At 34.7% G+C, this 26,527-nt stretch overlaps 1 protein-coding gene and 1 pseudogene across 2 annotated transcripts in view; both read right to left on the bottom strand.

Moving 5' to 3' along the window:
* Nucleotides 1-914: 914 nt before the first annotated feature.
* Nucleotides 915-2,545, bottom strand: LOC307064435 (glycerophosphodiester phosphodiesterase 1-like; annotated as a pseudogene). Its single transcript has 2 exons — nucleotides 2,525-2,545; nucleotides 915-1,942 (listed from the first exon to the last, which is right to left on the bottom strand). The product of its transcript is annotated as a glycerophosphodiester phosphodiesterase 1-like (transcript).
* Nucleotides 2,546-2,633: 88 nt separating this feature from the next.
* Nucleotides 2,634-26,527, bottom strand: part of EFCAB7 (EF-hand calcium binding domain 7) — a gene marked incomplete at both ends in the record, with an annotated part of 47,616 nt that continues 23,722 nt past the window's right edge. Inside the window, 7 exons of the mRNA XM_079728461.1 lie at nucleotides 2,634-2,708; nucleotides 3,733-3,840; nucleotides 5,998-6,207; nucleotides 19,866-20,014; nucleotides 22,342-22,475; nucleotides 23,342-23,499; nucleotides 25,794-25,903. Of these exons, the coding sequence (XP_079584587.1) occupies nucleotides 2,634-2,708; nucleotides 3,733-3,840; nucleotides 5,998-6,207; nucleotides 19,866-20,014; nucleotides 22,342-22,475; nucleotides 23,342-23,499; nucleotides 25,794-25,903 (944 nt within the window). The remainder of the gene's footprint in view (nucleotides 2,709-3,732; nucleotides 3,841-5,997; nucleotides 6,208-19,865; nucleotides 20,015-22,341; nucleotides 22,476-23,341; nucleotides 23,500-25,793; nucleotides 25,904-26,527) is intronic.

Genomic DNA, 26,527 nt, shown 5'->3' with positions numbered 1-26,527 from the left:
ACTCAATACTTTGTGAAACAGAATATAGGGCCACATTTATTTGACTTACAAAGCATCTGGCAATTAATAAAATGCTTTCACATTGCATTACTTTTTAAGACATCATCTGAAGAATTCAAACTGCTAGAGAATGACAACCCATTTTACAGACATCTAATCAAGGGCCAAAAATCCAAGTGACATTTAAACTATGTGCTAGCATGTGCTGGGTAAAAATAATATACTGCTATACTGGTATTCATATTTCAAAAGCTGACATTTACTAGCTAAGTATTCTGTTACTGATATGGTTACACAGTTCTTAATTGCTTAATATAGTACTTCATGCACTGTACTACTTCATTAATTGCTATTTGATTTAATTTCTATTATTTCAAAATACATTTAATTAAAAATACTCCACAAGTAAATCCATTAAACAATTTACTGTCAGAACAAAATATTCCTACTGTTGTGATTAGAATTTGGCTTCTTTAATACAAAAATTAATTTCTCCAAATTTTGCTTAATTATATTTCCTCATGGGAAAACTAAATACAGTATATAATTAAATGGCTGTTTCTGCATTCACTTTTTTATTCCTTTTAATGATTTTTAGTGTGGTCACAAGTTTGACAGCCACAATACCTTGATAACATAGCCGAATACAGTATTTGAAATAAATGTTACAAAAGCATGGCAAGTTTTAAAATGTCAACTCTGAGTGATGGTGCATTTCCCATGTATTTGCATCTGTACTCCCAAATTTCACAACTCAGTCTGTGCTTATCCTCACCAGGTTAAGGTGTATGCCTCACTTAGGTCAGGGGAGGAGCTGTTGTACCTTTTTGCAGACCCAGATTTTCAAGAGCAAGTGTTGAACTCAGGCATTCCATGGAGCATGTTGGCAACACCAGACTTTGCTTTGGTTCCTATTACTTGTGTGAGCTACCTGATCTCCCAGGGTTTGGGCTAGCACAAGGGATATTTTGATATCCCTGCATGAGACCAGCAGGCAGTTTCTGTACATGTTTCCTTGGGGAGGGGGTTGGGGGAGATTCTAGAACTGATGTGCAGTCTTCCAACACACTGTCTGACAGAGCTGGAACCAAGATGGGATTCATAGTAACTTTTTTTCATCAAAGGTATTAACCGTCCAAGCAACAACCTGAATGCCTTTAGTTGACCACTTCTTCAAGTAGTTTGGGGATACAAAATCCTTTTGCATGAGGAAAACTGAAATTCCACACAGGTACCATAAGATATTATATTGCTTGTATGCTACAAGCAAATGAAACATCTATTACCACAAACATGGATTGTATCCAGAGAATATCATAGTCCCATCTGCTGTATGGCCAAGGTTCCAAGGTCTGTGAGTTAAAGCCATTACTACACTGTGACTTGTTTGTCTCATAGATAACTTCTGGCAAGAAAGAGCCAATAATACTACTATTGTATAGTTGAGGAAATTCCATACACATTTTCGTTAGAACATCAGTAGCCATATTTGCATGGCCTTTGACATCAAAGAAGACTGTGACGTTATGGTTCAGGCACTCCGCTCCAACTTCATTCAGGGCAGGGATCTTCTCATCAGGGAAGTTATTCCTGAATCTGTGATCTGCTGCAGGATTAAACTTTCTAATTTGTTCAAGTGTCAAATCACACATCGACCAGTCCCATCAGTCCTTGTATCTACTTGTGCTATTGTGCATTAAGATAGCAATCTCATCAGAAGTAAACGCAACATCCAACTGTTCTCTGACTCATTGTGACTGCCACTGCCAATGGCAGAAACTCGGTCCTGGGGCTTGAGCACCAGCAGAGCCCTGTGGGAGGGTACATGCTCAAGGATGAAGAGGTGCAGCAGGAGATAGAGGCTGCTGGTGAAGAAGTAAGCAGTGAAGGGGCTGCACGTCACCAGCTTCAGCAGCAGCAGCAGGAAGGAGGACTCCTGGTCCTCTCACAGCCACATGCCTGTGACTATACCGGTGAGGATAGGAACCCTGGATCCACTGGGCTCCTTGGATAGGCCAGAGCACAGGGATAAAGCACAAGGCACTCACTGCAGCTTGCCCATTTACATTTTATTCCAGGATTTTTTCGATAAATAAAAGTGTATAGGATTTTATAGAATTCATTGAGTATTACTTTTTTTTTTTTTTTTTTTTTTGCGGTACGTGGGCTTCTCACCGTTGTGGCCTCTCCCGTTGCGGAGCACGGGCTCCAGACGCGCAGGCTCAGCGGCCATGGCTCAAGGGCCCAGCCGCTCAGCGGGATGTGGGATCTTCCCGAACCCGTGTCCCCTGCATCAGCAGGCGGACTCTCAACCACTGCGCCACCAGGGAAGCCCGAGTATTACTTTTTAAAAGCTTACCTGTACTTTGATTTCAATTTACTAGTCATAAATGAAATATGCCCAGATTTCCCATTAAATTAATAAGAAGGCCACACATTAAAATATTATTTCTATTTTAATAATAAAGTATATAATATGGACATGAAATGTAAATGCATACAAATTAAATAGATTATTATGTACATCAGTTAAAGTGATTAGCATTTTGTTGATCAACAAATAAGAGACTAAACTTGAAGTAATTATTCTTAGTTTGATAGTCTCAAGCAAAATTATTTCCTAAAAACAGTGTTTAAGATATAAGGGAATACACACAATAATATATCCATTCTTGTCGTTCATTCAGAGGCATTACATGTTGACAAACCTGCATATAAAAATAGAAAGCCTTTACCTTCCTTTTATATACGGTAATTTTGGGCTAATTTTTCAATAGGACAACATTTCTAGAACCTATATAAAAAATATCTCTGTGCAGATAAAATTCTTTAATATTTGTCCTTAGCAGGGACCTGCAATCTACGATCTGATGTCTAACAGGATAATCCAGCCTAAATTCTACATAATATAGTATTTGGTAGTTGGTATTTGTGAATGTGGGTAAAGAGGAGTGGTAGAAAGGGAAGTAAATATTCTTTCCTCACTAAGCCTAGAACATTTTAAAAAAACCATGATTGGGATAACAGAAAAGATAAACTCTTCTTATCCTGTTTTAGCATGTTTTAGGATTTCACTGACAGTATGGAGAAAAAAAGGGAAAGAATAGAAAGTTTTTTCCTTTTTCCCTTGACTAAACTAGTTTCAGGGTCTACTGATCTCTCCCTGCCTTTGAACTCCTGGCTAAATCAGAAACCCAGAGTTCTGCTAACACCAGAACTTCAGCTATTCCTAGCTCTTGACTTAGTTGGTTATCTAAAACTCACAGGCATTTTCTCTTTTAGGTTACCTCAGAAAATTTTAATAATGTGGATAAAAATATTTTGAGTTATCAAAAGTCCTGTTACTATTAACACTACTTTGTATTTCTATATAATATTCAATAGTGCTTTCACATATATCATTTTATTTTTATCTTTACATTAATTTTGTGAAGTACCTAAAACTGGTGACATTACATTAATTTTACACTTAAAAAGACTGAAACAAACAAAAAGGAGACTGAAACAGAGAAATTAAGTGAATGTCCCATAATCACTGAACCAAATAGTGAGAACTGGATTAGAACCAGTCTCCTCTATCTTGTAGTACAGGATGGTACTAATACAAATATCATACTTAAAATAATTTTCTACTTTATTTCATATCTACATATTTATCCATAATATTAATAGCAAAAATATTTTTTTCAAATTGATAAAACAAAAGGCTTTAATTAGAAAATAATGCATTACCATTGTAGATTTTGGTGCCACTTCTACTGCAAATATGTCAAGTCCTCTGTTGTTTACACAATTTTTACTCAGCTCGTTGTTGATGTGAATAATCACTTTATTATCTGACTGTAAAAGAAAGATTTTATAAGTTGCTATTCCTTTCTTTACTAAATACACACAAACAAAATGATAATTGCAAAACACTTTGCAAGTCTTGTGATAGAGATATTCAGAGGGCTCTATAGAAACAAAGAAGACATTATAGAAACACAGAAACATTAGCTCAGACTGGGGTATCACAGAAGACCTTAAGGAAGAAGTGATACTGGAGATAATACATCATTGATAACGATAGCCTCTAGGATGAATAGCAAACAAGAGAAAGCAGAATGAAGCTGATAAATAAGAGAAATGTAAGAGTCAAAGTATTCCCCTGCTAAAGAACCTGTAATCACTCTCTAATGACTACAAAGGGGCAATATAACATTAGACTACTTGGATTCATCTCTCATCTCTTCTACTACTTAGCTCTGCGACCTTTTGTAAGTTATTTAACATCCCTGTGCTTCAGTTTCCTTGTGTGTAAAACAGGAATAGTATAATACTTACCTCATTGGGTTGTTGTGAGAAGTAAAAGCATTAAAGTGCCTGGCACATGGTAAGCTCTAAAATATTATTATTACCTCATTTTGGTGAAGGGAAATTTAATTTTCCTTGAGGGAAAAGGAGATGGAGGGTTGAGAAATGAAGGTAATAGAGCAGAGGAATTGGGGTAAGGTAGTGGTTCGCTTCCACCCTTTTAATTCTAATAAAATGTAGAGGGCTCACACACACACACAACCAAAACCAAACAAACAAGAAAACATAGAGGGCAGCAACAGAAACATGCTGGATCTTACGAACCACTCTCCAAAGTGTTATGATCCATTTGAAGACTGCAATCTACTGGCTGGGGAACCTATCTTATTTCATCAAGTCTAAACTCTTCTATCTTGTTTTCAAGATAACATATATAATCTGGACCCATTCAACCTATGTTATTTACCTTTCAAATACTTCTCCAAATAAAGCTCTCTGTTTCTGCAAAGGAGATATTCTCACTTTTTCATCTATAGTTCACATTAACTCTTACTCATATTTCTCCTTATACTGTTTCTCCTGCTTCTAAAGGCTGCCTCTCTGCGTATCTAAATTCTAGTTATCCTTCAAATCCTATACACATGTTTAAATCCCAATCAGTTCCCATCCCCCTAATCACAAACCCTTCCCCAACTTCTATAGTTCAAACTAACATCAAGTACAAGAGACACAAATACAGCTGAATTCCTATTGCACATACAAACAGTACTATGTAATTTAACATTTAACTGTTGTTTCGAGAGTATTAATTTTGCCTTTACAACTAGCCCGTAAACTCCTTGACAGCAGAAACCATGTTATACTTTCTAGTGGCCCCTATGGTGACTATGAGAGTTACATAATATATATTCACATTGACTCAATACTCAGCCAAACCTTAAGCACTTTAAAAAATTTATGACAGGCATAAAAATAATGTAAATTTCACCCAGGAACTAAAAGAAATAAGCCAACAGTTCTAAAAACCTAGCCATCTTGAGTAAGATTTTATAAAAATTTATAATTTCTAGAAAACTCAGTATATCTGACTTTAAGAATTTATGTGTGTAGTCTCTTGACCTGCAATATCGACAGTAGCGGAGAAGATGGCCAAAGCCAGAAATAATTGGCTTGATAAAAACAGGTCCTGGACAGTAGAATATATTTAATCAGATAAAATGATGATAATCTGTAGGATTTCTGATACTGCAAAGTTTGTATAAAACAGTTGGGCTAAATTCTTTTCTTTACTTTGTTTATATTTCTTTAAAACATGATGTCCATTGTTTAAAATAGCTATGTATGTGTGAAGACTTTTAGTAACAAACTAAATAAAATACTTTGTGCCCAGATTATGCTCTATCTTAATAGATCTCTAACTATTTAATTTTCATAATATTTTAATAGAAAAACAATTGTCTCATAAAGAAACACAAAAAATAAATATCTAATGAATAAAGTAAATATTATATACCTTAAAAAATATAAAAATTATCATGCCCAGTTTGAGTTATAAACTCAAAAAGAAAAAAGAATAAATTGACTATTATAGATATTATTAATGTAATGGGGTATTTAATTACTATGCAAGAATAGGGTGAGAAAGAAGATGGAACATAGTAGCAAACATTGCTGTTATGAGGAGAACCACCTTATAACTGATACCTTGTTTTCAATAACTGATGTTATCCAAGTGTCACACTTATAAGTATGTACAATTATATTTTCATAGCCATCCATTGATTTGGCATTGCCTTTGTTAAGAACAAATTTACAAATGGCCTTCTCAAGTTGCCCACTGCATGCCTCCATATGGACAGTTTTAATTCTTGGCTTGCATTTGTCTGCATAGATATCGATGACAAATGGGCATGCCTGAAATGAAAAATAAATCAAACCTTGTTTTAGCCTTTTGATAGAATTTAAATTATTTATTATTAATATGTATATCATATGACTTAAGAACATACTTTCTAGCTTGTCCTTCTGATACACATTTATGAGGAAAATTTTAGTACTATGAATTGATTAATAAAAAAGCATGAAATTCTGATTTTTTGGCTGCATGTTAACTGATAATGTTCATAGAAAAGGAAAGAAACCTCCTTTACGCCAACCCCTCCATTTGCTCTAAAGCTAACTCATGTCATGTTAGTTACTTAATTTCCTTTCCTAACTACAGAAAGACTACAGAAAGAATTCAACAACAGGCTCTAAAGAAATTACGTGAAACTCAATACACGAATATACAGCACCAAAAATAACTAAGTGTAGAAAAATTAATTCACACAGTTTATAGTTAGTGTAAAAGCACCTTTAAAAATCTGAGATCTAAAGAGATTTTCTGCACTTGGAAATAGATTTTTCTAATGTCTACTCTTTAGTCTCTACCATAGCCTACAAGATACTGCACACGGTAGCCTCTCTATACAGCCCAGTCTCCTGCCTTGCAGGAGACGTTCCAGTTACTCTGCTTTTTCATATCCTAGAACAAATAAAGCTCTTTCCTGTGTCAGGGATTTCGTATGTAGTATTCTCCCTGCTTAGAAGATTCATACCTTTTCACATATATATCTCATCCTCCTCTTTCAGGTTTAAGCTTAAGTGTCACTTCTGCAGAGACAGAGGCTCTGGTCCCCCAATCTCCTTTACTCCCCCACTGTTCTCTACTTTGGCCACTGGCTTGTTCCCTTCAAAACACTTTTGAAATGACTTTATTAATTTTGCATTTAATTAGTCATCCTCCTTCATGGAATCCATGAGGGCAGAATTTTTGACTATTTTATTCATCACTGTGCCTCTTTATTACAAGCTTACTTTATGTAGGCATTAAAGTGTATTTATTGAGTAAATGAATGAATTCACACACATTGATGATCAACTTTTTATTATGGGGACAAAAGATAAAAGTCTGAACTTAGTAGAATAATATACATTTTAATTTTTTTTTTAAAGTTTAAAAATATTTAATGACTCCAACCTTTGGCAATAATAAAGTCACCTTTTTAAGAGATAGTAGTCTGAAAAATCATTGGAAAAGAAAGCAGAAGATAAGAGTTTGTAATTGGGTTTTGCCATTTACTAACTTCGTGATCTGGGGAAGTCAGTTCACTTCTATGAGGCTCAGTTTCTTCATTGAGAAGGTGGGGATAAACAGTATATATCCTGCCAAGAGTTGCTAGAAATACCTAACAGGTAATATGTGTCAAAATATTTCACAATATAGAATTCTAAAAAAAATTGTAATAATTATGATTATGGCATTTTAAAGGTTTAATTTATTTTTTCAGTACTGAATAGATTCTGGTATTATTCTACCATTTTTCAAGTCTTGCTTATTTGTTTTATTTGACCAAAGAGTATCAATATTACATTCAGATATCACTGACCGTAAACATCTTAAAGTCTTTGTTAAAGACGTATTCCCTAAAATTTTTAAATAAAATCTTATCTACTCTAAAAATGGTGCCCTTTAACCGTATTACTTTTTTCTGTTCATGGACTTGATCTTTTATTTACTTATCTTTTTTATCCTACTAAGTTAATATAGGAAGCATACAATAAGGAAGAAAACAATTCATTGTAAATTGGTAATTGTAAAAATATTAACAATATATAATAAGGAAGACGGGGAAGACTGTAATAAAAAAACCTAGATTAAGGCATGCTACTAAAATTTTGCACAAAGTGTGGCTCTTAGCTACCTGTTAGCCAACATAAAAGTGAAAGAGAGTGTATTACATAGCTCCCAATATCTAAAAAAAGAAGGAAATTTTTCCCAGTTCTGAATCCAAAAGGAATTTATACCATGAAATTCTTTTTTAAAAAAGAAAAGAAGGGGGCTTCCCTGGTGGCACAGTGGTTGAGAGTCCACCTGCCGATGCAGGGGACACGGGTTCGTGCCCCGGTCTGGGAGGATCCCACATGCCGCGGAGCGGCTGGGCCCGTGAGCCATGGCTGCTGAGCCTGCGCGTCCGGAGCCTGTGCTCCACAACGGGAGAGGCCACAACAGTGAGAGGCCCGCGTACCGCAAAAAAACAAAAAAACAAACAAAAAAAAAGAAGAGAAGGAAAAAAAGGAAAAAAACTAGGCATACGTTTTGCTTATCAACGTCCAATAAAGAACAAATTATTGTTATGGTGACATAGGGGCAATGCTCTTGCAGGAGGAACAATAAAGAAGTTATGCTGCTCTTTGAAAGAGGATCTGCCTTTATAAGTTGATAGAGCGAGTGGATAACCTATAATTCTAAAACTGAATTAGGGGGTTTAATAAGAAAAAATAAAGTAAAAGTGACTGGCTGTGCCTGATTGTAGAGGAAAATAATAAGACAAACTGAGAGTATATAGTAACTTATAGAATGCTTAAAATAAACTTTGGTTTACTAAAACCATTCAATTAATGAGATTTCAAACAAACCTAAGCCCTTTCCTAAATCCTAACCTGTAACTGATACTTTGGTTGGTCTTTGTGACACAATACCTACTAATTTAATAGGTGGGATCAAAATATAGCTCATTTAGACGTTAGATTACTTACATAATATATGACTCAAGAAATTGCCAAAAAAAACGGTTCCTGAATCCTTATGGGCAAAAGACTCTACAGACATATTCAAACCAATTAGAACACAGCTCATAAGATTTTAAATGGATTCTTCCTAAATTATCATAAAACTTTTTTTTTTTTTACAAACATGAAAATGTTAGGTCATGCTCTAGGTATATTAACTCAGTAACATAGCACACATCAAAGAACTATTGCCTATCAAAGCCAATACCTTAATTGAAGAGGCTCATTGTCTCAGAGTACTTACAGGTATCAGTCAAAACTAAATGAGTCCAAATACCTTCAGATTTTGTATGAATTCTTTAAATAAAATGTTATCACGTGTATATCCCTATCATTAATGGAAGCATTCAATATTTTTATACCAATTAATTAATTATGAATTATTACTTTCTCCCTGTATTACCATCTGCTGATTTAATACTTTCAATCCAACAACTCTATAACCCTTACTGAATGAGGAGAATCTCCTCATTATGATTCTGTAAATCAAGAAGTATCCATGCCCAGGAAAAAATTTTGGATGCTTCAATACCAAATCCTGACTTAATATTGTTTGTTGATGGGGTTATATTAAAAAAATAAAAAGGACAATACCAGGCTTGACATATAATAAGTAGCCTAGTCTCTTTTGTAAAATCTATTTCCTTACCATGAAATAGCTTAGCTCAAATGATTAAATTATGGCTCTCTCTAAGGCATAGCAAATCACTAGAAGAAGAGAGTAAAATACATATAAGCTAACAGCTAGTATGCTTTTAGAATAATTGACTTTTTAAAAATGTTATAGGAAAAAAACAAGGTTTTTTTTGCGCTTTCTCAAGTACTCTTTAAAAATGAACAACAAATACATTATTTGATACCTAAAATAATTGCTATCATAAAGGAAGAGACAGTAAAAGAAGTTCTATAGAAGCTAATATCTATACTATAGATACCACAGAAATACTTTAGAAGTACTATACAAATACTTTTAACATACCATTATATTAAACAGACTACTCTGACTAAAGTCCTTATGTAAAAGCATTGTAAGAATAATAAAATAAAATCCATGGAAAAGTTCAAGGATTCCATTGTAGATATACAAATTTTGGCCTCCCAAATTCTGAAAAGAAACAATGGGTACAATCAGGTTATAAGAACCACAAGGATTAAGATCTGACAAAACCAAAATAGCCACCTGGACTACAAAAATAAAGGATAAAATCCTCTGTGAAACAATTCATTCCAACAGGGACAAACTGGCTATAATATCAAACACTAAGGAAAAAACCTTCCGAGGATGATGAAGGATAAAGTCGGTCCATGCTTTATTTGTAACTAAATTAACCTAAAAAAATTGAGGGACATGAACTGAGACTATGCTCTAAAAGACTCTGGGCATGTCCAAATTGAATTTATACAGTTGCCTCTCCTGCCATGGTTTCTGAATATGTTGTACTAATAATAGCACATTTCTTTTCAGAATGGATCAAAATATTTCCCTGTTGAAAGGTCACAACCATGACTGCCTAGGACATTCCAAATTACTGATCCCATGACAAGGGACACATTTAACTGGAACAATTATTCAAAAATTTGGATTATGTAAGGCTTTGCTTTGCTCCTTACTCAAAAACATTTTTGTCTTTATCATTCCCAAATCTCTGGGAAAACGATAAGGGCCTTAACAGAATTAGAAAGATACATCCTTTAAAGATCCTAAAGTGAGGTTTTCCAGAGAACCTCCAGAAGCCAGCAGTACACAGAATTAACTGCTAACCCAGAAACCTTTCAATAAGCACATGACCATATGAAGTAAGAAGCTTCCTCTCGAGACCACTGGAGCAAGATTCTTCTATAGGTTACAGTCTTCTTTGAACACTCTTGTTTATACATAGCTTTCCTCTTTACTGATTTAAGGGTATATATGTCTGACTTAGCCGATCATGTTCTCCTTATTAGTAATACTGACTTTCCTAAGTCTAGGCTTTAAGGAAAATATGTTTGAACTATGAGAAATAAAAATGCAATATTTATTATTAGTCACAGCACCAAGAAACAATATACCTACAATCCCACAAAGGATGATTACATGACATGTGCAGCTTCTATGTGGAAATCAGACTATTTAATGCGAACCCAGAACGAAGGTAAGTTATTTTGTACAGCTATTAGTTAGGTCATTCCAAGGGCATGACTCTCCAATACCCTCAGTGGGTTATATTTCCTGACATACACCCCAAAAGAATAAAACTCTTTCTGCAAAAGACTCCTGAAGATAGTAAGCCAATTCACAGCAGTTATGCCACTCCACATGATCACCAAAACATTGCTCTTTCATTTTGGTTGACACAGTAATTAATATAGCCTAAGCCCTGGGGGCACAACAAGCCAGTTCTGTTAAATTCTTTAGCACAAACAGGTATAGATAATAAAAAAGCCTCAACTTTCTTTTGAACAATCAGGGAGGAGTCTGCGCTAATGCTAATACTTCAGGCTGTACTTGGATTAACACTAGAAGTAAAACTAACTAAAACTACAAAAGGCTATAAAAAATAGACTTAAGGAGTCCTTGGGACTTTCCTTGGCCAAGTCTGGAAACTCTGGGGTCATGATTCTGGAGTGCCCTTCAGTCCTTTCTTAATACTTCTAGTTGTACTTGTCTCAGAGTTTAACTGTTGTCCAGAATCTTAAAATGCTTCAGTAACTTAAAAAGTTACTTTCCCAACAGATGACTTAAAGGCAAAAACAGGATGAAATCATGATACATGCACAAACTGAAAATTAGATCTCCACAGAGGAAACCTCTTCAAAGAGAATCAACATCAGTGGTTGAGTGAATCTTTGATGGTTTTTTCTGCAGCCTTAGCTGGATGAAAATCGAAAGGAAAGACTGGGAATAAAAAAGTGCCCAAAAACTTATGAAAAAACTGATTATTCTGTCGTGATGGTAATGAGCAGTCATCAGAACCTGTTTTTTTCTTTAATATATATTTAATTTTTATAAGTAAAATAGTTAATTTACAATGTTGTGCTAGTTTCTGGTGTACAGCAAAGTGATTCAGTTATATATGTATGTATATATATGAACACACAGATATGTACATATATATTATATACATATATATTTTTTCATATTCTTTTCCATTATAGTTTATTACAAGATATTGAATAGAATTCTTTGTTCTATACAGTAGGACCTTGCTGTTTATCTATTTTATTTTTTTAAATTTTATTTATTTTTTATCTATTTTATATGCAGTGGTTTATCTATTTTATATATATAGTAGTTTGCTAATCCCAAACTCCTAATAAGTTATCCCTACACCCTTTCCCCTTTGGTAACCATAAGTTTTTGTTCTATGTCTGTGAGTCTGTTTCTGTTTTGTAAATAAGTTCATTTGCATCATATTTTAGATTCCACATATAAGTGATATCATATAATATTTGTCTTTCTCTGTCTGACTTACTACACTTACTATGATAATCTATATGTCCATCCACGTTGCTGCAAATGGCATTATTTCCTTCTTTTTTATGGCTGAGTAGTATTCCATTGTGTGTGTGTGTGTGTGTGTGTGTGTGTGTGTGTGTGTATTCCATTGTGTGTATGTATGTATATACCACATCTTCTTCATTCATTCCTCTGTTGATGGATTTTTAGGTTTGCTTCCATGTCTTGGCTATTACAAATAGCACTGTTATGAACACTGGGGTGCATGTATCTTTTTGAATTAGAGTTTTCTCTGGATATGTGCCCAGGAGCAGGATTGCTGGATCATATGGTAACTCTACTTTTAGTTTTTTAAGGAACCTCCACACTGTTCTCCATAGTGTAAGCACCAATTTACATTCCCACCAACAGTGTAGGAGGGTCCCTTTTCTCCACACGCTCTCCAGCGTTTATTATTTGTAGACTTTCTGATGATGGCCATTCTGACCAGTGTGAGGTGGTACCTCATTGTAGTTTTGATTTGAATTTCTCTAATAATCAGTGATGTGGAGCGTCTTTTCATGTGTGTGTTGGCCATCTTCTTTGGAGAAATGTCTATTTAGGTCTCCTGGCTGTTTTTTGATTGCATTGCTTATTTTTTTTTTTTTTTTTTGATATTGAGCTATGAGCTGTTTGATATTTTGGAGATTAATCCCCTGTTGGTCACATCATTTGCAAATGTTTTATCCCAGTCCATAGGTTGCCTTTTCACTTTGTTTATGGCTTCCTTTGCTGTGCAAAGCTTTTAAGTTTAATTATGTCCCATTTATTAATTTTTGCTTTTGTCTCCATTACTCTAAGAGACTAATCAAAAAAATATTGCTTCAATTTATGTCAAAGACTGTTCTGCCTATGTTTTCCTCTAGGAGTTTTATGGTGTCATGTCTTATATTTAAGTCTTTAAGCCATTTGAGTTTATTTTTGTGTATGGTGTGAGGGAGTGTTCTAACTTCACTGATTTACATGCAGCTGTCCAGCTTTCCCAACACCACTTGCTGAAGAGACTGTCTTTTCTCCATTGTATATTCTTGTCTCCTTTGTCAAAGATTAATAGTCTGTAGGTGTGTTTGTTTATTTCTGGGCTTTCTATTCTGTTCCATTGATCCATATGTCTGTTTCTGTGCCAACACCATACTCTTTTGATTACTGTAGCCTTGTAGTATTGTCAGAAGTCTGGGAGGATTATGCTTCCAGCTTTGTTTTTTCCTCAGGATTGCTTTGGCAATTTTAGTTCTTTGTGATTCCATATAAATTTTAGGGTTATTTGTTCTATTTCTGTGAAAAATGTCATGAAAGGGATCTCATTAAGTCTACAGATTGTTTTGGGAAGTATGGCCATTTAAACAATATTAATTCTTCCAATCCAAGAGCATGGAATATCTTTCCATTTCTTTGAATCATCTTCAGTTTCCTTTACCAATGTTTTATAGTTCTCAGCATATAAGTCTTTTACCTCCTTGGTCAGGTTCATTTCTAGGTATTTAATTTTTTGATATGATTTTTAAAGGGATTTTTTTTCACTTTCCTTTCTTATATTTCATTGTCAGTGTAAAGAAATGCAACAGATTTCTGTATGTTAATCTTGTATCCTGATACATTGCTGAATTTGTTTATCAGTTCTAGTAGTTTTTGCGTGGAGTCTTTAGGATTTTCTAAATATAGTATCATGTCATCTGCATATAATGACAATTTTACCTCTTCCCTTCCAATTTGGATACCTTTTACTTCATTTTCTTGTCTGATTGCTATGGCTAGGACTTCCAATACTATGCTGAAGAGATGTGGTGAGAGTGGGCATCCTTGTCTTGTTCCAGATTTTAGTGGGAAGGCTTTCAGCTTTTATCATTGAATATTATGTTGGCTGTGGGTTTGTCATAAATAGCTTTTATAATGTTGAGATATGTTCCCTCTAACCACATTTTGGTAAGAATTTTTATCATGAATGGATGTTGAATTTTATCAAATGCTTTTTCTGCATCTATTGTAATGATCATGTGCTTTGTCTTTGCTTTTGTTGATGTGGTGTACCACACTGATTGATTTGCGTACGTTGAGCCATCCCTGTCACCCTGGGATGAATACATTTGATCACAGTGTATGATCTTTTTTATATGTTGTTAGAATTTTTGCCTCTATATTCATCAAAGATATTGGCCTATAATTTTCTTTCTTGGTAGTGTCTGGTTTTGGTATCAGGGTGATGGTGGCTTCATAGAATGACTTTGGGAGTGTCCCCTCCTCTTCAAGTTTTTGGAAGAGTTTGAGAAGGTTTGGTATAAGTTCTTCTTTGAATGTTTGGTAGAATTCCCCAGTGAAGCCATTGATTCTGGACTTGCATTTGCAGGGAGTTGTTTTTTTTTTTTTTTTTTTTTTTTTTTTTTTATAGATTCTATTTCACTTCTAGTGATTGGTCTGTTCAAATTACTTATTTCTTTTTGATTCAGTTTTGGTGGGCTTTATGCTTCTAAAAACTTGTCCATTTCTTCTTGGTTGCCCAATTTGTTGGCAAGTAATTGTTCATAGTATACTCATGGTTTTTTGTATTTCTGCAGTATCAGCTGTTATTTCTCCTTTTTCATTTCTTATTTTGTTTATTTGGGTCCTCTCTCTTTTCTTCTTGGTTAGCCTGGCCAGAGGTTTGTTGATTTTGCTTACCCTTGTAAAAAGCCAGCTCTTCGTTTTATTGATTTTTCCTAATGTGTTTTATCTCTATTTTATTTATTTACTCTCTGATCTTTATTATTTCCTTCCTTGTGCTGACCTTAATTTTTGTTTGTTCTTCTTTTTCTAAGAAGGTGGTAGGTGGTAGGTTAAGTTGTTTATTTAATTCATTGTTGACCCATTGGTTTTTTGGTAGCATGTTGTTTAGTCTCCATGTAATCATTTTTTTCTCATTTCTCTTTCTGTGGTTGATTTCCAGTTTCATGCCATTGTGGTCAGAATAGATGCTTGAAATAATTTCTGGCCTCTTAAATTTGTTGAGGCTTATTTTGTGTCCTAGTATGCGGTCTATCCTAAAGAATGTTCCATGTGCACTTGAAAAGAATGTGTATTCTGTTTTTTGGATGTAATGTCCTGAAAACAGCAATTAAGTCTAACTGGTCTATTATATCATTTAGGATCTCTGTTGCCTTATTGATTTTCTGTCTGGATGATCTGTCCATTGATGTCAGTGGGGTGTTAAAGTCTCCTACAATTATTGTATTCCCATCAATTTCTCTCTTTATGTCTGTTTGTATTTGTTTTATGTATTTAGGTTCTCCTATATTGGGTGCATATATGTTAATGGGTGTTATGTCCTCTTCTTGTATTGATCCTTTTATCATTATATAGTGTCCTTCTTTATCTTTCTTTATGGCCTTTATTTTACAGTCTATTTTGTCTGAGTATTGCTATCTATCCCTGCTTTCTTGTCATTTCAGTTTGCATGAAACATCTTTTTCCATCCCCTCACTTTCAATCTGTGTGTGTACTTCACCCTAAAGTGGGTCTCTTGTAGGCAGCATATTGTAGGCTCTTGTTTTATTAACCAACCTGCCACTCTATGTCTTTTGACTGGTGCATTTAGTCCATTGATATTTAGGGTAATTATTGATAGATATGCATTTACTGCCATTTAAAACCTTGTTTTCCAGTAGATTTTCAATTTCTTCTTTGTTCCTTTCTTTCTCTTTTTGTTTTTCCTTTGGTGGTTTGATGGTTTTCTTTTATGTTATGCTTGAGTTCTTTTGTTTTTGTTTTTTGTGAATCTATTATATGTTTTTTGATTTGTGGTTACCCTGTTTTTCAAGTATGTTAACCCATTAGTATATCTACTTGCTTTAGACTGGTAGTCATATAGGCTCAAACACATTCTTAAAAAAAAACCCTACATTTTCTTACTCCTCTCCACCATATTTTATTTTGATGTCCTCTTTTACATCTTCATGTTTATGCTTTTGCTGTTCATTGTAGTTATCACTGCTTTCACAAAGAAATTGTTTTTCTGTGTAATGCCTGATTTGACTGTGATTTTCTCTTTCCTATAGATTCTTGTTTCTTTTCTATTTAGAGAAGACCATTCAATATTTCTTTTAGGATAGGTTTAGTATTGCTGTATTCTTTTAGTTTTTGCTTATCTGAAAAATTCATTATCTCTCCTTCTATTCTAAATGATAATTTTTCTGGGTAGAGTATCCTAGGTTGCAGGTTTTTCCCTTTCAGGACTTGGAATATGTCTTGCCACTCCCTTCTGGCCTGCAATGTTTCTGTAGAGAAATCAGCCTTATGGGGCTTCCCTTGTAACTAACTCTTTGTTTTTATCTTGCTGTCTTTAGAATCTGCTCTTTATCTTTGATGTTTGCCATTTTAATTATATAATATGTCTTGATATAGTTCTGTTTGGGTTCATCCTGTTTGGGACCCTCTGTGCTTCCTGTACCTGGATATGTTTCTTTCTTTAGGTTTGGGAAGTTTTCAGCCAAAATTTCCTCAAATACATTTTCAATCTCTTTTTCTCTTTCCTTTTCTCCTGGGATCCCTATTATGCATAGATTGGCTTGCTTTATATTATCCTATAGGTCTCATATATTGCTTTCTTTTCTTTTTTCTTTTTTTTTTTTTTGCTGTTTATCTTTCTGTCTGCTGTTCTGATTGGGTGATTTCCATTATTCTATCTTCCAGATAACTTATTCGTTCTTCTTAGAACGAATTACTTAGTTTTACTAAGTAATTTTCATTGGGAGTAATTAGCTGCGGTGTGGGGTAGGTGGGGTTGAAGTACCTCTGCTGGGAGAGCCACTGAGTATTCCTCTGTGGGAGCTGTCCACAAGGTAGTGTGCTCTGGTGTCGTGTGTCACCTGTTGTGTGCTCACAAAGTACACTGTTGTTGGCACTGCCCTCCGCCCCACCTCAGCCATGGGATTGCAGGCAATCAACCCGGATGTCCCTCAGGCACTGTGTTCATAGGCACCAGGACCCACAGTAGTCACATATAGTCGTGCCTCTGAACCCGCTGTGGGGACTAGGGAATCAGCGCAGACCCTGGCCCTGCCTTCGCATGTGCGTGCCTGCAAAGCCCGCAGCTGCTAACTCCAGACCTGCCCCAGCCATGGGAGCACCAGTAATCCGCACAGATGTCCCACAGGTGCTGAGCTTACAAAGGTGATGGCAGCATACATCCACCAAAGTTGCAAAGCCTCTGGACAAGGCTCAGATTTCAGCCCGGCTTCTGAAGTCGAGCAGCCCCTGGGGATTGGCTCAGATTTCAGCTCTGCCTCTGCACGTGGGCAACTGCAGCTTGGTGCTCCCAGAGTTCATGGAGGTGGAGCTGTGCCTGCTGTGAGGTCACTGGAGAATGAGGCTGCTAGTGTGGGGCCCTGCCCCTCCCTTTGCATGCATTAACAATAGGGCTTCTATGGTGGACCTAGGCTTCATCCCATGCACACCCCCATTTGTGGCCCAGGCCACACTCCAGCCCCTTTGGGCTGTCTCCATGCAGCCAACCCCAGTCCCCTCCCCAGGTCTGTCCACTGAAGCCCGAGTTTCAGCACCCAGTCACTGTGCACACCAACAGATGCGCATCTCAGGCTGGAGTGTTCAGCAAGGTGGCCAGGACCATCTGTGCTGGTCTCTTTCTGCTCTGCCTGTTGCAAGCCTATTGCTGCACTCTCCTCTGAGCCTCTGAATCTCCCTTTCTGTCCCGGCTGATCTCCCAGCTGGTGAAGGGGGTTCCCAGGGTGAGGGAACCTTTTCTCTTTCACAGCTCCCTCTCAGGGGTACAGGTCCCATCCTGATTCCTTTTTTGTTTTTTTCTTTCATCCTACCCAGTTATGTGGTGATCTTTCTTGTAGTTTTGGTTGTATGAGATCTGCCAGTATCCAGTAGGTATTCTGTGAGAATTGTCCCACATGTAAATGTATTTTTGATGTATTTGTGGGAGGAGGTGAGATCCACATCCTTCTATTCTGCCATCTTGATCTCTCTCCCCAGAAACTTGTTTTAAAACTGTTTAGTTGATCTGCAACAACTCACTTCAATAAACACACTTTTGTAAGTCAGCCAGTGTTGGCTCCTCACTTTTGAAAGTCAAGCAATCACAGACAGACTCATGTAAATAAATATACCACTGAGTGCCAACCAGTCAACAGTCTCACCTGAGTAACCATGCTTCCCCAAAACACTTTATAAATAAGATGAACATTCTGCTTTGCATAGAGAAACTACACCTGACCAGATAGCTCTCCCTTGTAGTAAGCAATCAATTCATTTTTGTCTTTTTATTTCAGCTACTGAGTGGTGGTCTCATCATCCTTTGACATTTTCACTGTATAAATTTTTTTCTTTTTTTACCTTTGGAACATTCAATGATATGAATATATTACCTATTCAATAAAAAATAAAATTTAAATAAAAAGATCTTTGTCTCAGAAATCCTTCTTGCCTATGACTTCAGAAGTCAATGATACCAGAAAATGTTATAAAATGTCTTAATTTGCTCTTAACTAATTCCTTTGTTAAGTGAAAGCATGTGTAGCAGACACAATATTATTCACAGATTAGATGTTGATTTTGCACCATGCTTAAAAATGTGAGATTCACTAAATGTTAGGTTAAAGTAGGATGTAAAAAGTTACTAGAACTATTCACCTCTTATTAATAAAAATGGCAAAAAAAGTTATAGAGAACTTCTCAGAAAACAAATTTATGAGGAATGTTAAATGATGTCAAAACTAGGAACTAAACCAAAGACTCAATACACCCAAAACTTAAAATTTGTTGGTGGTAGTGTTACCCTCTGAGGTTGATTTATTTATAGAAAGGACAGATACTATTTTTAATTTATAAACAAATGTATTGTTACCTAATTGTGTGGTCTAAAACTATTAAATCCTTTATTCTAAACTTTATTAAAGGACACAAAAATATAAAATTTAAGAAATAGGCCTAATTTTTATTATTCCTCTGGTTTATTGTCTTATTCAACTTTTATACCTTATCATGTTAATAAATAATAATAATGATAGCTAATACATACACAGTGCTTTCTATGAGCCAAGTGCTGTTCCAAGCGTTTTACAAATATTAACCCAAGGAGTACCTCTGTAAAAAGATCAGAATTCCAGTTCTCATCCAGACATATCCTCCTTATTATATGAGAGCCTTTATTCTATTAGGACAAAGAGTCTCTGAATAGAAATGAAATTTTAGCAGCTCAAATAGCCATCGCCAGTTAAGAAATATAATTTTTTATTTTACCAATCTCTTTCCTGCATATCATATGCTCAAACTCCTTTTGTTCCTAAATTACTTAAATGCTGGCAGTAACTAAATTTCAGGTAAGAACTTGTATAAACTAGCAGAAACATACTATTGTGCCCAGGATTCATTCATGTATTGAAGTTCAAGGATTTTAGAGCCCAATTCAAAAGTCCTGTGTCAGGAAAATGCTCATGGGGTAAAATATTATGTTCATTAAACCCACTGCAAAACTTCAAGATTGTTTTACCTCTGTCAGTTCCAGAGCTTTATTGTAGCCCATTGAGTGTAGAGTTACCCAAAGGTCACGAGGATCTCCTTCTCCATCATTGGCTTCCATTAGATTCAGATCCATAAAGCCCTGTCTTGTTAGTTCATTCTTCTTTGTATTGAAATTCTCTGTCAAAACAACCAAAAGTTTCTTTGTTACATAATTTTAAAATTCATACACTTACTAAAATGTCTATTATATATTAGTATTCACAAATGTTTATTTTAAAGGAAGCCTTAGGAATCTGTGAGCATTACAAAAGTGAAATAAGAATGACTCAAAACATGTTTGAGAGATACTGTTCTAATTTTCCACAACCCAGCATAAGCACTGTCACAGTGCATGATTTAGTTTTTCAACAAGATCTGAAGTCAAAAATAGTGCAAATATATTCCAAAATCAGAGGAAACTTTTTTTTCTGGGTAAATTCCAACCTGCCTGCTTATCTAAAGTATATACTGACATATATTTCAAAAATTAGTATATGTGCTGCCAAAGCCAGCGCTGTATTTCAAAAATTAAAATGCTTCTTATATATTTGCCACTTAAACGCAAATGAATTTGATGTAATACCCCCCAAACTACTGGTGTTTCAAAAGGGAAATGTGGATGGTGCCAGGTTTAAGGAGACTGCTATATTCTTAATTGCTTTAATTTTAACTGAATTGTCCACTGGTCCCTAAAAAACTGTTAGATAATGAGGAACACTTTGGAGTCCATGAATGTCCCAGACAAATCTAAGTACCCATTTTAACATTGTTTATAAGCATAAATTCATGAAGAAATATCTAGATATATATAATTCCTGAATGTTTCTATAATATAGATAATAAACAGCTACTCATTTTGGATAACATTCTGTTAATTGTCCTACAACAAAGAAAGATCTTATTTTCCAACTCCCATCTGTAATATACCCAAGGAAAATGGGTACTCTTATTTGAGATATCTCTTTTGCACACACTACTGTGAGAAAAGAGGCAGAGACATAACTGCTTAAAACTGGTTGACTGATTAATAGTTTAAAATGTTTAGAGTTTGGAAAGTGACTCATAACTTTTGTAAGGAACAAAAGTAAATGTAGATTAAATTAGATCATAGAAAGACATGGTAGCCACTAAAATGGAAGCTGGAGCTACTAAGTAGAAAAGCAAGATGTAAAAAATTAATATTTGATATATAATACAAAGAAATTATTACTTTCAAGAAAAATGTACCTAGATACTATGCTATAGAGACTATCAATAACTAATCTACTTTTAAAACTTAAAATGATCAATTCTCCATTAAGTTTTTAAAATTTATTAATACCCAACTTCAAGACTTACTTTAAAGCTACAGTAATCAAGACAGTGTGGTACTGGTAACAGATGAGACAAACAGATCAGTGGAATAGAGAACTCAGAAAATACTCATACAAATATATTCAACTGATATATGACAAGGGAACAAAGAAAATCAAAATATTATATCATTAAAGTTACAGGATGATTACATCCTCCTAAAAATAATACTCTATTATGTGTGTTATCACTCTTGTTAATTGAAGTTTACTATTATAAATCAATATACATTTGTTACTGATTACAGTATATAAACTTTCAGTTAAAAAGAGATGTATTTTTAAAAACCTTTATATTAATAATATTTCTACCTTACTTGCTGTTTAGATAAACAGACTTATCAGACTCCTCTCTGGCTCACTGACTGCCAAGCTTAGACAGACCATTTCAAGAACCAGAGGATTAGGACACATTACTACCCCAGTGACAGCAACATGTGAGTTAATCTCTCTCCTGACTGCATTCTAGCCTCCTCAACTTCTTGTTCTGTGATCTATAGTTGGCTGTGGCTTTCTGGCTTTCCCCTTTGACCTTTTAGTCCTTGGCTTAAATATGCAAGCTCTACCCTCTTCCCAGACTCCTCGCAAGTGACAACTGACTTCGCCTTGCTCTCAGTATTTCTCTTTGCCTATCTTAGCATTTTTGGCTTTGGACTTTCTTAATTCAACTCAAATACAAAAAACAAAAGAATTCTTAACATATATAAACAACTTCCTGGAAACCTCTTAATTTTTAGTAAAACTCTAGCCTATTAGCTCTTTGCTGCCCTCTCCTGGGCGCAGTTTGGGTCTCTCAACCACGTCAGTCCCTCTGCTATCAGAGCTAAGACAAAGTTTTTTACATTCTAAGCTCCAAAGAACATAGAAATTATGATTAAGTAATTCACATTTTCTTTTAACTTGAGTACTACACCAACTACCAATTTAAGGAAAATAAATGTTTAATTTTTTATGGTCTACAAACAATGCTACTACTTTTAATGCTACTACTACTGTCCTAATTGCTATAATATTCCATGGAGAAATTTGACATTTCACTTAAGGATGAAAGGATGTGTGCATGTATATATATATATGTTTTACATATCCATTAAGAAAAAGAAAAGTGCTTACCTCTGCAGACAGCCCAAGCATCTTCATCACATTTCTCACCACTTGTTCTCAGTTCAAAAAAATTATATTCTTCAAGGCTGAGAAGACCATTTCCATCTAAATCAATTACTTCAAATATATCTGATAAAGTTGACCTAAAATTACAAAAAATAGCAAATTATTTGTCTCTAAGGCAACTAGACTGAAAAAGGTTTCTATGAGGATAACTTTCAAAAGGAAGTAATATAAAGGCATTAAACAATATTTGTAATGATCTTATCTACGAAATAGAAACAGATTCACAGACACAGAGAACAGACTTATGGTTGTCAAGGGGGAGGGAGAGTGGTGGAGGGTTGAATTGGGAGTTTGGGACTAGCAGATGCAAACTATTATATATAGAATGGATAAACAACAAGGTCCTATTGTATAGCACAGGGAACTATATTCAATATCCTATAATAAACCATAATGGAAAAGAATAAAATAAAAAACAATATTTGTGAATGATAAAATTAATGTATCCAAATATATATTTTACTCAGTCTAGTATTACATGACATAAACAAGTTTCCAAAGCAACCACAGCATGTCAACATGTAGTAGGAACTCAAAGAGAAGTTCCCTTCTTCTTTTCTCCTTTCTCCATCTACTTTCTTCTTCCTCTCTACCTGCAGCCAGATCTTACTGTGTACATGTATGGTATGGGAGAACTACCCTATTTGGATTTCATATTTGATAGCTATCTAAGTCAATAGTGCAACTAGCAGGACCTATTTCTAGTGGACGAGAAATCAGTAGATATGCAACTAAAGTTGACTTGCCAAATGTATGGAACCCAGAAATGAATGGCAATCCCGGACCTATGAGTAGAAGGTCACTTTCAGATGCCTAGTGGATGAGTTGAGCTATTGATTAGAATCTGGGGTTGGGATTTGCAGCTAGCCAAAGGAAAGGATGGAAGACAGGCTACTGATATATATCCAGTCTAGATGTTATAGCTCTATAGCTCTTAACTTACCTAAATTCCTTTGTGAGAAATAATTCCCCTGTTTCATCTCTATATACAAGTTGGGCTTCTTCTGTTATTGGTTTTATTTCTTTCTTTAGCCTGCAGCCAGTTGTGGAAGGAATTAACCAGTAAATTCCAGGTCCTAGTTCACCAGTCCATCCAAACATCTTTTCCAAAAGAATTTTAAAAACAAACAAACAACCACCATGAGTCTTAATGACTTTTAAAGCATTAGAAATAGTTTCTTTTTTTACCAATATTCACCAATTCTATTATGGTTCTATCAATGTTTTATAGGCTTCAAAATCTTTTTGTTAATGGTAAGGCTAATAATATTAGATGTAGTTCTTTATATATTTTAAAAACAACTGCCTAAAACTGTAACAGGTTAGAAGTTATATAACTTCTAAATCTTCCCAATAATCTTCAAAAATGTTTGTTATGCAAATATTTCAACAGGAAGCAAAGAGAAAAATCTTAATTTTTCTGGGTTATAGTTGCCCAATTTGATTCAAATATAAATATATGATTTGTAATTCAGATTTCTATGACACAACATAAAAATTAAATATATTTTAAAAGAGTTCACTATTTGTATGAATTAGCCATATTGGTAAAAATACAATTATGTGGACAAAAGCACTGGAATTTTACTACTGTTTATGTAATATGGACTATAAAACAAGAAGGCAGAGTCCCAGATAAACCTACCTTATACAAAATTCTTTTCCATCACAGGATATTTATAATGAGTGCCAAGACATTTGTATAGGAAAACATTTTATTCTCCTGTTCTATAAGAAAAAGCAAAATGGCATCCCTCTATGAACCTTCTAGGTGCTTTCTGGAGTCCAGTGGCTTCCTATAAAACCTAGGGATTGTCTCTGTCAAATATATTAAACCTAAGCATTTCCTAGTCGTGTATAATATCTAAGCAAGTAGCCATTTGCCCTTCAGCACAGAATAACCCTAGGGAATTCTGTCTGGTATTGTGTCTAAAACTCGTTTCAAATCCCAGGTTTATTTTAGGTCATCCTGGGGACTCATATACAAAACAAAGTTGCTCATCCAAATTCTGGGTTCGGCCCTATTTCTACCCTCACAAGTCAGAGGAACCATAATCATCCTAAAGTGACCATGTCCTATTTTGATAAAAGAAGCAATCCAATAAAAGTGAGGACCATTTTGAAAACTAAAGATTGACCAAACCCATCTTTTGGAAATCATAATCTTTTAGATTGGCCAGATGTTGACTGATATCCAGGAGTGAAAAGCAGTTCTTGCTGTTTCCTAATATATATTATCCCTTGAACCTCCCTTATCTCTACATATAAACTTGAACTGCCACAGTGGTTGGCAAATGGAAAGTCTTTCATGGGCACAAAACTCTTCTTAAAGAAAATAATTGTGAAACTAAAACTAAAAATCCTTTGTAAATATGACATATTAAAGATAAACAGAGACCTATAGTAAAGAGGTAAATAGAAACTCATTCAAATTTTATTATAGGCTTGCTATGTACTAACATTTTTATACATGTAATCTCGTAAGAAAGTAATTTTAACCGAAACAAAGTGGGAAAGCTATTGTTTTAGACAATGCTTTATCTTGAATTTAACTTTGTAGTCAGTTTTGAAGAAGAGTTTAATCAGAACATTAACTGCTGTCATTTTATTTGTTTCTTGCCTATAACTATTCTTGTCTGTTGGAAGCCAACAATAAAGACTTTTATATAACATTCCATCAGGGAAATGTTTGTCTGTCGTTGGGCCTATATAAAGATTAAATATGATATTGCAGTAAGCCCTTGAATAGTATTATTCCTGTTGTTGTGTAGCAGATGTATTTTGTAGTCCTCATAAAACAAATAGCCACATTTATGTATCTGCCTCACATATTTGGCCTCTGAGTAAATATATAATTAGAAAAGATCAGAACAACCCCATGGGCAACATATAAAATCATTTGAAAGCATTTCTTCAGATCAATCTATTTTTGGACCTTATGAGTCAAGCCTGAGGATAGTAATCTTGAAGTTTTTCTTTTTTGCAATAGTAGTATAAGTAAGACAAACATCTAGAGGAACTTTTTCAAAGCCTTGAATTGCTTGCCTTTAGGGGGGAAAAATCCACTGGCATCAATCATTTTTATTGAGTATAACAAAAAAATATTCACATGTGGGGTATCAGGGCATTAGAAAAGAGGAAAGTGAAGTACAATGTCACACAACTTATAGTTATGAAACCAAAATGGCCAATCAATCCTCAATTTTTAAATCTCAGCAAATAAGAAAAAGTCCTTCACAATTAATAAAACATATGTAATATGAAATGATTACTGTATATACCTTAATTGGAAGGGAAGATAAAAAGTTTTAAAATATATAGAAAAATGATTATTTTCCTCAAACTTGAGGTCATACTATATTTTTAACTAAACATTAGAAAATAAATATGTATACCTCTCTATTTCGTAGTTCAGTAAAACATATGAGCTGTAGATTTGCTTGACTCTCATTTTCCTTAAGAATATACAAGGCAGTATCAACTGATAACCAAGGGGATGGTTTTCCTATAAACAAAAAACCCCAAACATCTTAAAATAAGCCATCACTACTTACTCTTTCCTATTTAAAAAAGTAGTGGTTTCTTTCGCATTTGGATTTCTTTTTTAGAAATACACATCCATTTTTATAAACATCATAGCATTTGCAATAAGGCATATATCTCTACACAATGAAATTGTTGGAAACATTCTCTATATACACACTTTCTAAAAATCATAACTTTTCTTAAACTATCAGAAAGCTAAGGTTGCAAGGCAACCAAGTAGGCTGAAATCCAAGGACCAACAAACCCTTTCAAGAAGAGAGAAGATGCAAGCACTGGCTTACCTGTAAAGGAGCACAGGAAGAAGAGATGTGACATCATCTATATGCTGTTAACTCCAAAATTTGTATCTCCTGCTAGGACCTTTCCTCTGAACATTAGACCCATATACCCAACTGCCTATTTGACATTTCCACGTGGATTTCTATGTCTAAAACTGGCTTTCCCAAACATCTGAAAAAAAAAACTGTATATCTATACTCTTTTCTATCTCAGATAAGAGTAACTCATTCCTTCCAGTTGCTAAAACCCAAAATCTTGGAATCATCTTTAACTTTTCCCTTCTCTCACGTATCATAACGAAGCC

The sequence above is a fragment of the Hyperoodon ampullatus genome (genome assembly GCF_949752795.1).
Source record: "Hyperoodon ampullatus genome assembly, chromosome: 2".
Taxonomy (NCBI): Eukaryota; Metazoa; Chordata; class Mammalia; order Artiodactyla; family Ziphiidae; genus Hyperoodon; species Hyperoodon ampullatus.
Note: the sequence above shows the minus strand (reverse complement) of the source record. Positions and strands in the feature narration are given on the sequence as shown.